The 15,366-nt window shown below is 54.8% G+C and overlaps 1 protein-coding gene across 4 annotated transcripts in view; it reads right to left on the bottom strand.

The window, feature by feature from the left end:
- The window catches only part of PALD1 (phosphatase domain containing paladin 1), a 108,440-nt gene that overhangs the window by 26,039 nt on the left and 67,035 nt on the right, over positions 1-15,366 (bottom strand). For 2 of the 4 annotated variants that reach the window (XM_055274585.2, XM_055274586.2), the window contains exons 2-15: positions 14,383-14,596; positions 11,128-11,230; positions 10,390-10,569; positions 9,018-9,182; positions 7,693-7,853; positions 7,403-7,478; positions 6,410-6,561; positions 5,959-6,058; positions 5,640-5,744; positions 2,447-2,542; positions 1,947-2,075; positions 1,349-1,465; positions 1,110-1,265; positions 593-775 (exon numbers count right to left, since the gene is read on the bottom strand). In XM_055274585.2, coding sequence (XP_055130560.1) covers positions 593-775; positions 1,110-1,265; positions 1,349-1,465; positions 1,947-2,075; positions 2,447-2,542; positions 5,640-5,744; positions 5,959-6,058; positions 6,410-6,561; positions 7,403-7,478; positions 7,693-7,853; positions 9,018-9,182; positions 10,390-10,569; positions 11,128-11,230; positions 14,383-14,567 — 1,908 coding nt within the window. In that variant the 5' untranslated portion in view covers positions 14,568-14,596. The remainder of the gene's footprint in view (positions 1-592; positions 776-1,109; positions 1,266-1,348; positions 1,466-1,946; positions 2,076-2,446; positions 2,543-5,639; positions 5,745-5,958; positions 6,059-6,409; positions 6,562-7,402; positions 7,479-7,692; positions 7,854-9,017; positions 9,183-10,389; positions 10,570-11,127; positions 11,231-14,382; positions 14,597-15,366) is intronic. The other 2 variants (XM_055274587.2, XM_063637207.1) reach the window with 2 other exon arrangements.

The following is a 15,366-nucleotide window of genomic DNA, read 5'->3' as shown; positions in this document are numbered from 1 at the left end:
CCACACGCCACCCACACACTCCATACACAGTCCTCCAACTGAGACACACACACCACGGCCACCATGGACATGTTCACCCTCAACACACACACACACACCTTATAACAAATACACACACACACCTGTAACAATACACACACACCCCGATAACACACACCTATAACACACACCCATAACACAATACACACACACACCTGTAACAATACACACACACCCCAATAATACACACCTATAACACACACCCATAACACAATACACACACATACACCCTACAACATAATAAACACATGTACACACATCTTGTAACAGATACGCACACACGTAACAGAATACACACTCTGATAACACACACACCTATAACATAATACACACACATATACCCTATAACACATAATAAACACATGTACACACACACAAAGCTTGGAAGGGATGTGAATAAACCACTTGGGCCAAATCGGAAAACATCGTGAGACCATTCCCGGGCCCCATAGAGAAACTGGGGTCGTTTCATTCTCCCAGAGCCCAGACCAGAGGGGAGACAGGGAGGCCTCCTGTCCCTCCCCAGAGGCCTCAGCCTGAGCAGCAACCTCACCTCCTCTCGGGGGGCACAGAAGTCCGGCATGGGGATGCGGTGGTAGGTCAGGCCAGGGCAGGCCCTGCGGTGCTGGCTGAAGACCTCCTGCATGGTGAGGCAGGTCTGGAACCTGTAGGTCGGGGGGCCCTCCTTGCCTGGGGGAGGCTGGCTTAGATGCGCCTTCAGCTGGGCCTCCATGGTCTGGGGAAGGGCAGGAGGGAGGACACAGGCCACTGGGGCCAGGCTCTAGGCTAGCCCTGAAAGGCCAGAGCCTGCCATGGCCAGGCCTGGCCCTGGCTTCCAGTCCCATCCCTGACCCCCGCCAAGCCTCAGAGGTCACAACCACCCCCCAAAGCCAGGCAGGTTACTAGAGCACTTTAGTGGGAATCCTGAGTTGGCCACTCCCTGACACTGCTCCTCCCTGGGCCTCAGATTCTCCATCTGTATGCCGGAGCGTGAGGCCTTCTGAAGACCCTCCCAGGCCACTCCCCAGAAACCTCGGAGGCAGGGGTGCCTAGAGGGCAGGGGACCTCACCTCCAGCTGGTCAGGAGCCACAGGGGGCCCAGGCCACCGCAGGCTGTGGGTGTGCCCGTCACACTCCAACACGGCCTCCTCCCGAAGGCTCACCCAGACAACCTTCCGCAGCCTCCTCTTGGCGTCCGTCAGGTAGGCCAGGATGCTCCCCAGGGCCTGGGCACAGGAGGGCCAGCAGTGAGCGCTCAGCCCCCCCTCCCCGACCCCACTGGGGGACCCAGGCCTCGAGGGGGGGTCACCTTGGCGCTGGGCTGGGCTGTGCCGTAGATGGGCATGCGGGGCACCCGCCGGAAGTTGGCCACATCCATCTCTCTGACAGTGCTGAGCGCGTCCTGGGAGACCAGATCGTCCTCCCGCTGTGGGGAGAGCACCGAGCCTGGGACCCGCAGCAGCCGACTGCAGCCGCAGAAAGGGTCAGGACCTGGCCCAAGGCAGGCGGGGGGTGGGGTGGAACCCGAGCTTCACAGTTTACAAAGCACTCCTGCACACTTGGAGCTTCCCCCTGGCCCTGGCAAGAAGCGCAATGGTACCCACTCTCTGGACCAGGAAGCTGAGGCTCAAAGAGAAGAAGCTGGAGGCAAAGATCCTAGAACCCTGCCCAGAGCTCTTGGGTTTGAGACTGAGGAGAAGGTACCAGAACAGCTGCCAAAGCTGCAAATGCTTGCTGAGGCCTGAGCATGACCCCGTTCTGCTCACAAGAGGATCCCAACACCCACAGCGTCTCTTCTTCACCTCCTGCAAGGGCAATGCTTACCCCAACCCTACAGGAATCCAGTGTTTAGGGGCCAGGGCCAGTACACAGCCATGCCCACTTCCCCAACTGCCAGTCACACTCACCAGGGAGCCCCCAGCGATGAGGTCCCTCGGAACCACAGGGCCTGCTGAGCTCAGCGTCATGGGCAGGCGGTACAGCTCAGGGTGGGCACACAGCCAGCGGCTGAAACTGAGGGCAAAGGCCAGCGGGTACTGCAGCCCGAGGCAGAGAGACGAGGAATTCAGGGGCATAGGGCCATCCTGAACCCTCCGTGCCCACACCATGGCAGGGGAAGCCCCAAAAGATATCCAACATGGCCCAAAGCAAGGACAAGGGAGTGGCTGAGAAGACCTGGACGTCTGGTGTCCTGGTTAAGGACAGAGATGAGGGCCCGGCGGAGAGAGGTGGGGCCTCCCTGTGCCCAGCTGCTCAGGGACTACTCCCGAATCTGGGTCTCTCCTGGCCTCCCTTCCCTCCCCGGTTCCTTGGGGGGTCTCCCTCCACAGCAAGCCAGTCACCGCGGTGGGGAGGCTGGGAGAGGCCCATGAGGAGGGGGCGTGGGTCTGCTCCTCCCAGGCCCCACCTGCTCATGAAGGTAGTAGTTAAACAGGATCAGGTAGAAGTATCGCTCCAGGCTCCGCAGCGCCCTCTGCCAGATGCTGTGTCGGCTGCCGCTTCCCTGAGAGGGAGGACAGGGTGTTAAGGACAGGCTCCTCAGGCAGTCTTGTCCCTGTCCCCATCCCTGCAAGGGCAGGAGTTAAGCCTTGGAACTCCCCAGAAGACAGTCTTCCCCTCCCTTCATGACACAGTTCTGCCAGGCTATAAGTTCTTCTAAGTGTCTCACCCTATCCCAGTTGCTGTGGTTATCTGCGGTCCGGGGAGATATGTGGGTGACCACACCAGGCACTGTGGTTCTAGGTGCAGGGCTGGTCTCCCCAAGCAGGCTCCCAGCCCCAAAACAGGCAGGGGCTCCCTCACTTAGCTCCAGCGACACCCAACAGGTCAGGGTTGTGCACCCTCTGTGTTGAGGAAGCCAAGTGTGTAAACACCCTGGAGCCAGAGGCCCTCCCTTAGGAACTGGAACCTGGCTGGGCGCGGTGGCTCAGCACTTTGGGAGCCTTAGGCAGCAAGATCGCTTCAGCCCAGGAGTTCAAAACAAGCTGGGCAACATGGCAAAACCCCACCTCTATAAAAAATACAAAAATTAGCCAGGCATGGTGGCACATGCCTGTAGTCCCAGCCACTCATGAGGCTGAGGTGGGAGAATCACTTGAACCTGGGAGGTTGAGGCTCCAGTGAGCTATGATCTCACCATTGCACTCCAGCCCAGATGACAAAGTGAGACCCTGTCTCAAAAAAACAAATGAAAAAAAACAAAAAAAAAAGAACTAGAGCCTCTCCACAAGAAAATACAAATACAAAGACCCTCACAGCAGTGCTCCAGGGGAGCCAACCTAATTACTCCTAATTTACAGAGGGAAACGGAGATGCAGAGAAATGAGGTGACTTCCTTAAAGTCACACAGCTGACAGCAAACAGAGCTAGATTCCCCAAGTCTCCTGACCCCGGCCCAGCTTCCTCTGCATGGCGGGTTGTCTGAGAGAACCCCAAGGGCCCTCGGATCTCCAGGTTCTCCTGCTGGGTCAGTACCCTTTGGAGGGCAAGTGAGATTCAAGTGAGATTCATAGAGGCCCTAAAGGGCCACACCCTTTGGCGAAATTTAATCCCATCTTTGGGAATCTCCACCAGGTGTCGGCAAACTTCTTCCATAAAGGGCCAGATGGTAAATACTTTAGACTTTCAGGCTTCAGGGTCCCTGCTGCAGCTACTGAACTCCGCCATCCCAGCATAAGAGCAGTCGTGGGCCAGTAGAGAAGAGAACAGCAAGACTGTGTTCCAGTAACACATTTACAAAGACAGGCAGCAGGCTGGATTTGGTCTAAGAGCCGTAGTTTGCTGATGCCTAATCTAGACTAAGAATCCTAAATACACAACAGCCTTCATTTTCATGAAGCTGCTCAACAAAGAAGTATTTACACTGATGGGGAACTGGAGCAACTCAATTGTCCAAGAAGACGGGGACTGTTTAGTAAATCACAGCAGGGGTGACATTCCAGGGACTCTGTGGCCGGCTCTAAGTACTGTATGGGATTTTTTTTTGGTTTGGGTTCTTTTGTTTTGTTTTGTTTTTTGAGACAGGTTCTTGCTCTGTTGCTCGGCCTAGAGTGCAGTGGTGTGATCATAGCCCACTGCAGCCTCGAACTCCTGGGCTCACAGGATCCTCCTGCCTCAGCCTCCCTGATAGCTGGTACTACTGGGCACACAGCAGCTCCCTGGTAGTTGGTACTACGGGTGCCACCACACCCAGCTAATTTCTGTGTTTTCTGTGAAGACAGGATTTCACTATGTTGGCCAGTCTGGTCTCAAACTCCTGATTTCAAGTGTTCTATCTACCTCAGCCTCCCAAAGTGCTGGGATTACTGGTGTGAGCCACCATGCCCGGCCTTTTAAAAATATTTTTAAAAAGAAAAAGACCCAGTGTTTTGGGAGGCCAAGGCGAGAAGACTGCTTGAGGCCAGGAGTTGAAGACCAGCCTGGGCAACACAGCAAGACCCCATCTCTAAAAAAGTAAGGTGTTGTGACATGCACCTGTAGTCCCAGGTACTCAGGAGGTTGAGGTGGAGGAATCCCTTGAGCCTAGGAGTTCGAGGTTGCAGTGAGCTATGACTGCACCACTGCGCTCCAGCCTGGGCAACAGAGCAAGACCCTATTGAAGGAGAAGCAGGAGGAGGAGGAGGAGAAGAAAAAGGAGAAGAAAGGAGAAGGAGGAGGAGGAGAAGCGGGGGAGGAGAGAGGGAGGAGGAAGACGAGAAGGAGGAGGAGGAGGAGAAGAAAAAGGAAAAGAAAGGAGAAGGAGGAGGAGGAGAAGGGAGGGAGGAGGAAGACGAGAAGAAGGAGAAGGAGAAAGGAAGCAGGAGAAGGAAGGAGGAAGAAGGAGGAGGAAGGAAGAGAAGGAGGAGGGAGGAGGAAGAGAAGGAGGAAGGAGGAAGGAGGAGGAAGGAAGAGGAGGAAGGAGGAAGAGGAGAAGAAAGGGGAGGAAGAGGAAGAAGGAAGGGGGGAAGAGGAAGGGGGAAGAGGAAGGGGGAGGAGGAAGAGGGGGAGGAGGAAGGGGGAAGAAGAGGGGGGAGGAGGAAGAGGGGGAGGGGAAAGAGGGGGGAGGAGGAAGAGGGGGAGGAGAAAGAGGAGGAAGAAGAGAAGAAGAAACGAGAAAAAAGAAGAAACCGCCTCTGTGGCTTTAGATTCTTTCCATGCGCTATATGACAGAAACACTATCAAGCCCACCTCCTCTCGCTAAGGCATGGGGACAGGGTCTGCTGAGACAGCCTAGGGCTCGTAAGTCTTTCAGAAGCAGCCAGCTGGACCAAACCCCAGTCTTCCCAAAGAAACACCAGGAGTTTTACTAGTGGGAGGCCATGAGTGGCCTGGGGAGTATCTGAGTCCAGAGGCCCCTGCAGCCCTGGCCAGCAGCCCCTTCCTCCGTCCTGTTTATTCTGCAGCTGAGGGGACCTGGTCAGGAAAAGTAAACTTCCCCTCTTCCTTGTCCTTCTTGCGGGCCCAGTGCCCCTATCTCCCCTTCCTCTGAAAACTGCTCTTCTCATGGGAGACGCAGCAGCCAGAAAAAGTCAGTCTGAAAGAAACCGGTCAACATGCCTAATGAAATCAGGCTGCGGGGCTCACAGAGAAGCAGGGTGCCCACACATCCTTCCATGCCTCACCTGGGCTGGGCTCTCCGGTCGGATACCTTCTAACTTCTTCTGGTTTTCCAAGACCACTTCTTTCAGGTCATGCAACTCGGCACAGGCAGTGATGGCTCTGTCCACCTGGTGCCAGGGACCAGGGCAAGGAAGAGGGAGGTGGGGGGGTGGGGAGCAGGGTCAAGGCAGAATGGCAGGAGAAAAGAGAAAAGAGGGGGAAAGAAAAAGATTGGCAGAAAGGTAGGGGAGGGTATTGGGGAGGAAGAGAGCCCCGACCAGTGAGAGGAGTGACCGTCCCCTCCACCACCCCTGCTCCAGCCCTTTGCTGCCCCTCGCTCACCTCTTCCACCATCCTCCTTCCCTGGGGCACCATGCGGAGAAAGCTCTGGATCACCTGGAACTGCTCCATGGGCAGGGGCTTGGCCTGCGTGGGGGCAGCCCTGTCGAGGCAGGGTCAGTACGTTAGCAGGCTCTTCCAAAGGTCTCACACAGCCACCTGCCTGCTGTCTCCGCTCATATGGCCGCTGGGGGACACCAGACTACAGGTTCCTTCTGAATCACATTGTGGGAAGCAGGGGACATTTCCCCAACTAGGGAAACTGAGGCCAAGAAAGGTCAGGTGACTTTCTCCAGGTCTCCCAGCAAGTCTCATGGTAAACCAGGAAATGAACCCCAGATGCCAAATTTCCAGCTCTAGCTCTGGGCTCCTAGACATGTTCCTACACTGTGGGGCAGCCTGTCCCCTCCTCAGCCCCACAGCCCTTCAGGACACTGGGCCCCGGGCCACTCACTCTTGCTGGGAGGTGGTCCCACTGCGGTGAAGCAGGATGAGGGTGCCTAGGACCATGCCCAGGTTGGTCCTGCCCACACCCATCTGGCAGCTGAAGACGAGGGCTGGGGGAGGCCCGTGGGCATCGCGGAGCTGCAGCAGGCTGGGGATCTCCTGGGAAAGACCATGAGGATCAGGCCCCAGTGAGACCAGGAAACCCTGGGCTGAGGCCTGAGCAGGGGGAAAAGCATGACATCAGCCCACCCTGCCCCACGGTCTGCAGCAAAGTGGGCTCCAATAGGCATCTTGGCCTCTTCTGCCAAAGCCACAGCCTGATCAGCTCCACCTGCTCCCTCCCCAGGCCTTCGAGGAGCTCAAAGAACTGGAAGTGAGAGTGACTCAGAGGGCACCAGGCCAGTATTAACACCTCCTGCAAGATGCCAGTGAAATAAGATAATGTCCTGAAGGGGGCTGGACAGAAACTCCACCAGGACTCAGGAAATGTCAGCTGAAGAGTCTACAGGGCAAGCGGCATTAGCTCCACTGAAGAAATGAGGAACTGAGGTCTAGAGAGGTGAGGCGATTAGTCCGGGACCACACCGCAAGTTGGCAGCCCGACCACGGCCAGCAGCTGGGCCAGCGGTCAGTGATGGACTCTGCCATAAGAGAATGCACAAACATACACCTACATACAGGTACACACACACAGACACACAGACACATACACACACAGAGACACATGTATCCCCACACAGAGACACACAGACAGAAACACACAGACACACAGACACATAAACATGTACACAAACTCCCCATAGACACACACAAAGGCACTGACACACACAGACATATACACAGAGACAGACACCACCACACGTGCACCCGAACACGCTCACATACACAATACAGAACGAGGCCTTCCTCTGAGGAAGGCGAGAGGCTGTGCCCACCCTGAGCACCTCCGTGGGGACAACTCTCAAGACTCCTCCCGCACGCCCGCCCATGCCCCACTTACCCGGAGAACACTGACAAAGGCATCCAACTGGGCCTCCAGGGGACTCCCTTGCTCGGGCAGGGGCAGGCGGTGGTACCTGCCAGATGAGGGAGGGCAGCCCATCAGGCAGGCACCCACTCTGGGAATCCCCCTCACCCCCTATTCTCGGGCACTGTTTGGAAATGGGCCCCACCGTGGGAGACATGGGTGTGGGGGACTCAGCCCAACCTGCAGACGGTGAAACTGAGGCTGCAGCTGGAGAGCAGGACCTGGAGCACCCATGGCCAGGGCTGGGGGTGGCCCCGTGGTACCTGTAGGTGGGCTGCAGGAAGAGGGGCCGCTTGTACACCTCCTCCGTCACATGCAAGTCGTCCTCACCATGGATGGCCACGGCATGGGGCTCTCCTCGCAGCTCCTCGGTGTTATGGTACACATGGTATGTGTTCTCGCTTAGCTGGGCAAAGTCGTGGATCTAGAGGGAGGTGTGGGGGTCAGAGGGCCGTGGCCTGAACTTCAGGACCCTCCCTGAGTGTCCTGGCTGAGCTCTGGAGTGACCAGGCCATGCAGAGGCCACAGGCAGTCTTCTGCCCCCCATGAGGGAATTACACGGCCAGAAGTGCTCTCTATGCTCTTCCTGGGAGTTCTGAAGGAATCAGGGTACCCACACAGGGGCGAGGCAGGAGGGCTCTGCCCAGTGGGTGCAGGAATTCACAAAGCCACCAGTGCCAGGATGGGGGAGGTGTGGTCAGTTGGGAGCTGGAGCGGAGGGGAGCAGAGCACACAGGAGGCCTGGAGGGGATGGGAGAGGCAGAGAGCTGGGCGCCGGCATGGCCTCGGTTCCTGACCTGGAAGTTTCTGGGGACACTGGGACCCCACACTGTATTCACACACCTCTGTGGTATGTCAGCTGCCTCAGAGGCCTCCATAAGCCTCTGTGTTATGGAAGAGGAGGAGGACAGATGATCCTGAAACAGGCCCACAGACCCACCGAGGGAACTGACTCAGAGGCTCGTGGCTCTCAAAGAGTTAAACTGCAGCCTTGGTCCTTCTGGTCTAGTGCTCTCTTCACTCTCCTAGAACCCTTTCTTTTTCTTTCTTTTTTTTTTTTTAGAAACAGTTTCACTCTGCAGCCCAGGCTGGAGTGCAGTAATGTGATCTCGGCTCACTGCAACCTCTGCCTCCCAGGTTCAAGCAATTCTCCTGCCTCAGCCTCCCGAGTAGCTAGGATTACAGGCACGCGCCACCACACCCAGCTAATTTTTTGTATTTTTAGTAGAGACAGGGTTTCACCATGTTGGTCAGGCTGGTCTTGAACTCCTGCCCACCTCGGCCTCCCAAAGTGCTGGAATTACAGGTATAAGCCACTGCACCCGGCCCACCAGACCCCTTTCTAAATAAGGACATTGAGCATCAAGGAGACAAGCAGGGTGGGAAAGGGGCAGAGGCAAAGAGAGCTAGAATAGGAAGTCCTTCCTCTGGCTGCCCGTGAGTCAGCCTTGCAGCCAGCCACTCACCCAAGCAGGGCACAACAGTGGGGGAACATGGGCCAGTAAGAGCAGGTGACCTGGCCCAAGAAAGAGCATCTGCAAAGCTGGGCTGTGGGCTGGGGTCTCCCACACACTGCACTGGTCCTCACCTCTTTCCGGATGGCCAGCTCCAGGCTCTCCACCCGCACCCCGGGTCCAAGGCCCTGGAGGTTCTCATGAAGGTTCTGCTTGTCTCGAGGTGTGTAGGACACAAAGTCCTCATCTGCACGCAGGAACAGCACAGGTTCCTCCCGCACACAGAAGATGACACACTCCTGCCGGGAGCCCGAGTGGGAAGGAAGCCATCACCATGATCCCGCACAGACACCTGCACCACTGCCCCACCGCAGGGCCTCTGCCCAAGCTGTTCCTTCCTCCTGCACCCCACGCCATCCCTGCAACCTGAATCCTACCCAAGAATCAAAGCTCAGTCCAAATGCTACCTCCTCGTGACCCTCCCAGTCAGCAGTGACCCCTGCCTCCTGTCAGGGTCAAGAGTCCTTCATCTGAATCTCCTGGCGTTAATTACTGCTTTGTATTATCAATGAATGCATCTTTTCCCCCTTAATGGACCACAAGTTCCTAGTAGGCAAAATCATGTCCTGGTCATTTTCATGTACCCATAATTCCTAGCATGGTGTCCTGGATAAATCAGGTGTTTGATGAACATCAGCTGAAGAAATGAATGCCCCATGACCATGCAATCATTCATTCACTGAGCACCATACAGGCAGAGGGAAATGTGTGGGCAGATGGTCCCCCTGAGGAACTTATCATCAAGATGGGAAGATGGGACCTGCGCACAGCCCACACCCCCACCCCATTCTGTCTCACTCAAAGCCTTTCCACCTTAACTCCAGGGTCAATTCAGATGCAGCTGCACTCAAGAAGCCTACAATCACAGCAGACTCTCAGCCTGTGTCCTAGGGACACGCAAAACCCTGCCTCAACATCCGGCAGGTAAGAACAGTCCTTGAAAGCAGGCACTTGGGAGTTCAGCTGCCTGGGTTTGGGTCTTGGGGTACCACTCATGAGCTGTGTGACCTTGAGCAAGTCACTTAGCCTCTCTGGGCTGGTTTCCTCCTCTGCAAAATGGGAGACAAACTGCCACTCCATCACAGGGCTAACATCAGGACTTAAGTGTTAGCTGTGATCACCATTCAGCAAGCTGTCAAATTATGAGCTGGCTCCTCCTGTCACCCGGTCACGCCCCCTGCTTCCTCCGAGGCTCCCATGTACGGTCTATGAAGGCTTCTGACCTCGTGCCCCGCCATCCACTCAGGACGTGCAATCAACATTCACCAGAATTTCCCAACCACACCAATTGCAGTGACTGTCCTGGCAGGCAGGGCCTGGTCCAGGCCACCACCTCACTTCCCCAGCATGCAGCAGGCCCCCTCCAGCGCCTCTAAAGCTGCCCCCAAGGTGCCCCTCTCCCTGGCTTTGGGGATCTGGCTTCTGCCTGGGAAGTGGCATGCTTACCCTATGTCCATCCTTCTGGAGTTTCTGGAGGACCCGCCTGAACCCTGAGAGGCTGGGCTGTCCCATGCCGAACACAGTGAGCCCACCCTGCACCTGCCGGAAGTTGGGGGCCCCACAGCTTCCCACGGTGCCCAGCACATCCATCTTCTCAGTGACATCCCGCACCAGGAAGTAGCGGCCCTGGCAGGGGAGAGCCACAGGAAGGTCATTCAGATGGCTCAGGGGTATTTTCTGCAGATGGAGCTCTGTCTTGGGCTCCAGGGGACAGGGAGGGGGGAAATAGGGGCAAGAAGAACGTGGTCCTGCCCTCAAGTTGCCTGTAGTTCATGGAAAAAAACAGACAAAATATACAACTCTCTGTGATCTGGGGAGGGATGTCATAAAGTGTAGGAAAAGGAAAGACAACTCCTCCAGAGGGGACATCAGAGAGGGTTTCATGTGGGAGATGGCGTCTGAGCCAGGCCTGGAGGAAAGAGCAGGGAGAGGCTCTCCAGAGGCAAAGCCGGCTCTAGGGTACGAGCGCCCCTGAAAGGGGCTTTTGTAGGAAGGCAGAGCTGGGGCACCAGGAATCCACTAGAGGACCACGGTGCTAGCTCCATCCTAGGGCCCTGCCAGTTCTGAAAATGGGCAGAGAGACGGGGAAAGTTGGGGAGAGCCAGAGGGAGGTGAGGGAGGGAATTCATGAGAGATAGGGGCAGGAGGCCGCGGGCGGGCTGGCAGGGTAAGGCCTGAGCTCACTTGCACCAGGTAGTGCTCAGGGGTGGCGTCCGAGAGCCGGCCCACTGTGTAATGAGCCTTGAGCAGCTCATCATGGATCTGGAACTCCTCCTTGCAGTTGTACCTGTGGGGGGCAGAATGGAAACTGAGTCAAGCAACCTCCTTGGTCAAGGCCAGCTCCACCCTCACAGAGCCCACCACAGGGAAACTCCTGTGGCTATGATTTGTGGCAGAGACTGCCCATTGTCCCTCAATATCCACTCTTCCCTTCTTCCTCAACAAGAGAGCCCCAGGGCTGTGACTGGGAACTGAGCCACCCAGCTGAAGACTACATTTCCCAGCCTCCCTTGCAACTCATTGTGGTCACATGATTAGGTTCTGGCCAATGAGATGTGAGGAAAAGTGATATGCCTGTGTGTGTGTGTGCGCGCGCGCGCGCGCGCGCGTGTGTGTGCGCGCGCGCGCAAATACCAGGCCATTCCCAAACACGAGAGGTGCCTTCTATTTTGTCTTCTCCCCTTTTTCCTGGCTAAAATCCAGAAGTGATGGCAGAGGTAGAACATCTTAGATCATAAGGCGGAAGCCACATGTTGATGATGTTGGAGCAACGAGGGAGAATGGGCCTGGATGATTATTTACAGAGCAGCCATCCCAGCCTGGATGTCCTCATGGACTTGCATGTAAGAGATGAGCTTTGTCCTGAGGAAGGCATCCTATCTGGGTTACTTTGTGACAGCAGCCTAGCCTGTAGCCTGAAGAAGACAACATCACTGGATGGTCCCTCCATCAGATTGTGTTGGAGGGACAGTCCCTACACTGCTAACTCCACACACAGCGAGGCGGTTTAGAACGCAGGCTTGGGGCATGAAGCCCAACTCCACCCACCGCTTGGTAACTCTATAGCTTTGGACAAGAAGCTTATTTCCAGGAATTCCTACCCCCAAGACTGTCCTGAGAATTAAATGTGCTAATGATTGTAAGTGTTTAGCCCAGTGCCTGGGGCACAGTAAGCATTTATTAATATAATTGTAGTTCTACCTCCACACAGGGCTATTTCAAACAAAACCCACAGATAAAAATCAAGATTTCTGTAGATGCTAAACCAGGTAAAAGTCTAAACACTCAAACAAGATTTACTGTGCCCTCAAGGCACAACAGCTCCAGTGCTGATGATAACAATGAATATGAAGAGCCTCCCAGAGTTAATGATCTGATGTTAGGTCCTCTTGACAAAAAAAGTGCCTTCCTATACACCAGGGAATACTATGCAGCCATAAAAAATGATGAATTCATGTCTTTTGTAGGGACATGGATGAAGGTGGAAACCATCATTCTCAGCAAACTATCGCAAGAACGAAAAACCAAACACCGCATGTTCTCATTCATAGGTGGGAATTGAACAATGAGAACACTTGGACATGGGAAGGGAAGCATCACACACCAGGGCCTGTTGTGGGGTCCAGGGAGGTGGGAGGGATGGCACTGGGAGATATGCCTGATGTGGATGGCGGGTTGGTGGGTGCAGCACACCAACATGGCACATGTGTGCACATGTGACAGACATGCACGTTGTGCACATGTACCCTAGAGCTTAAAGTATAAAAAAAAAAAAAAAAAAGAAGTACCTTTTGGAAAGGCAGGGGGTGGAATAGGTAGGGCAGAGGAGCACTAGAAGAGACCTGGGTTCCCACTCCAGCTCTGCCTCCTTGTTACCACGTGACCCATGGGGAGCAAATCTCTCTACCTCCCTGAAACCCAGTTTTCACATCTGAGCTAAAATGCATTAGATCACAGGTTGCCATTCCTTTTCTGGAAAGGGCCACGCAGTAAATACTTGAGGCTTTGTGGGCCATACAGTGCCTGCTGCAACTACTCAATTCTGCCATTGAGGCCCTAAGCATCCACAGATACTATGTAAATGAAAGGAAGTGTCAACATTCCAATAAAACTTTATTTGAAAAAAAAACAGGCCACATTAGGCCCGCAGGATGTAGTTTGCTGACCCCTCTATTGGATGATATCTAGAGGTCCCTTCCACTTCAAACATTCTACACCCCCAAAAAGTGCTGCGCTCATGGCTGGCTCCAGGCCCTAAGCACAGCCCTGTGTACAGGATTTTTACGGCTGGTCAGAAACTGTTCTGAGACACACCACTTGGTTAAATATTCTGAATGTCATCTCTGCTTATGTTGATAAGGAAACTGAGGCCCAGAGAGGGAAAGGAACTTGTGCAAGGTCACAGAACAAAGCAAGGGCAGAACAGTCCGGGGGCACAAGTCTTGGTGCTACCTTCAGGCCCCAAACCCACCTTTGTCATTTGTCAGTACAGAGACTACATATCAAGTCTCTTTTATATGACATCCCTTTTCCTCCCCTTATCAGAAGCCCAAGAATTGATTGTGATGACAGTTTTCCTGGCAGGCCCCAGAGCTGGCAGGCAGGGTTTATCATTCCCACCCCTCAGGTTTCCTTATACAGAAGGACCCATCTGCTACGTCTTTGTCAAACTTTGATGTGCGGAACACATTTAATTGCTAGCTCATCATCTCCTGCTTCCTGCATCCTGGAAGACCCAGAGGAGGGGAGCACAGTGGGCAGAGGTGTGGAAAGTACGAGGCTTCTCAACGCACCAGGAGATGTATCCAACATCCCCTCCATCTTCCTGTCCTCTCCAGCATGGCTCTCCAGCTCCCACCCCTTCCTCCAAGCCCCACAGGGCAGACAGGGTTTCAGGGACCCGTCATAACCCTCTTCCTCTGGATGCACACAGTATGTCCAGATCTCAGAACACCAGAACATGCTGCCAGAACAAGCCCTGAGGGGCATCATTAGACAGCCGACTAGCAGCTTCCAGCTCCTTCAGCCCAAGGCCCTTCAACAGCCTGGTGTTAGCCTCAGTTTTGAGCCATAATTATGTCTGTGAAAAAGAAATCTCAATTTCATCCATCAAGTACATAAACTTCCTTTGAAAATGTGAAGCCAAAAATTATTTTCAAAAAGGGGGTCCCCCAGCCATGCCTCCTCCTCCGCATTCCCTCACACTGTGGACGTGGTGAGTAGCATGGGCTCAGAGACCCATGACAGAGACCAGCTCTGCCAGGTGCATGCAGTGTGACTCCCGATGAACTGCTTCGTCTCCCTGGGCCTCAGTGTCATCATCTATGAACCCAAATCCAGTCTGCAAGCATTAAGTGCTGTATGCCACTGCACCCCCAAGCAGGTTCCCCCACCCATCATGTCTCCCAGGGACATGGGCACACTCCCCCTGCCACTCACGTGATCACGACAGGGGCCACCTTGTTGGGGATGATGGACTTGGCCTTGCTGTTATGCAAGCTAGTGGTCTGGAAGGAGTGGACGCTGACGGAGTGCCGACTGTCCATCGTGCCGCTGCCCTGGAGGCCCTCAAAGGGAGTGCCTGCCGAGACCGTCTGCTGGGCTGTGCTGGCCGTTGTACCCATAGTCTGCTGGCAGCCTCAGGACCCCAGACCTGTGGGATAAGAGGGTGTGCAGTGAAGGAGGCGATGGGAAAAGCCACAGCAGGAGACGTGACCCACCTCTCGCCCTCCACCATACAGAGAAAGGCAGCTCACTCTGCAGCTGGAGACAGAGGCAGGCTTGCCACCTACATCCTGGGGCCCAGAAGATCACATGCTCACTGAGTGCCTGGTCTATGCCCGGCCCTTTACCAATGCTTTGGGGGAGTCATGGACATAGACAGACATAAAGATGCAGCCCCCGACCCCTTTAGTTTACACTCCTCTTGTGAAAATGAGACAGAAAGAGGTGAATCATCCACAGCAGGTCAGGGCCTAGAGTTCAAAGTGACTATTTCAGGTGGTATAGACAAAGGCCAGACCTTTCAGGCTAGGAGAAGCAGGAAATGTCACCGAGAGAGAACCAGGGGCAGATAGATGCAAAGAAGGAAGTCAGACTTGGATTTGAAGGCTTTGGATGGGAACGGATGCAGAAGGACATATAGCCACGAATGTCATAGAATAAGGCCAGGGAAGTCCAGATTAGGTGAGCTATCAGCAGATCAAGTGTTCAAAGAAAATACCAGGCCCCAAACTCAACATCAACATCAATATCTGAACTGGTGGCCAGGTGCGGTGCCTCATGCCTATAATCCCAGCCTTTGGGAGGCCGAGGCAGGCAGATCGCTTGAGACCAGGAGTTCAAGACCATCCTGGCCAACATGGTGAAACCCCATCTCTACTAAAAAAAAAAAAAAAATACAAAATTAGCCAGGCATGGTGG

Source organism: Symphalangus syndactylus, chromosome 4, assembly GCF_028878055.3.
Source record: "Symphalangus syndactylus isolate Jambi chromosome 4, NHGRI_mSymSyn1-v2.1_pri, whole genome shotgun sequence".
Classification (NCBI taxonomy): domain Eukaryota; kingdom Metazoa; phylum Chordata; class Mammalia; order Primates; family Hylobatidae; genus Symphalangus; species Symphalangus syndactylus.
This window is presented reverse-complemented; position numbering and strand designations above follow the sequence as displayed.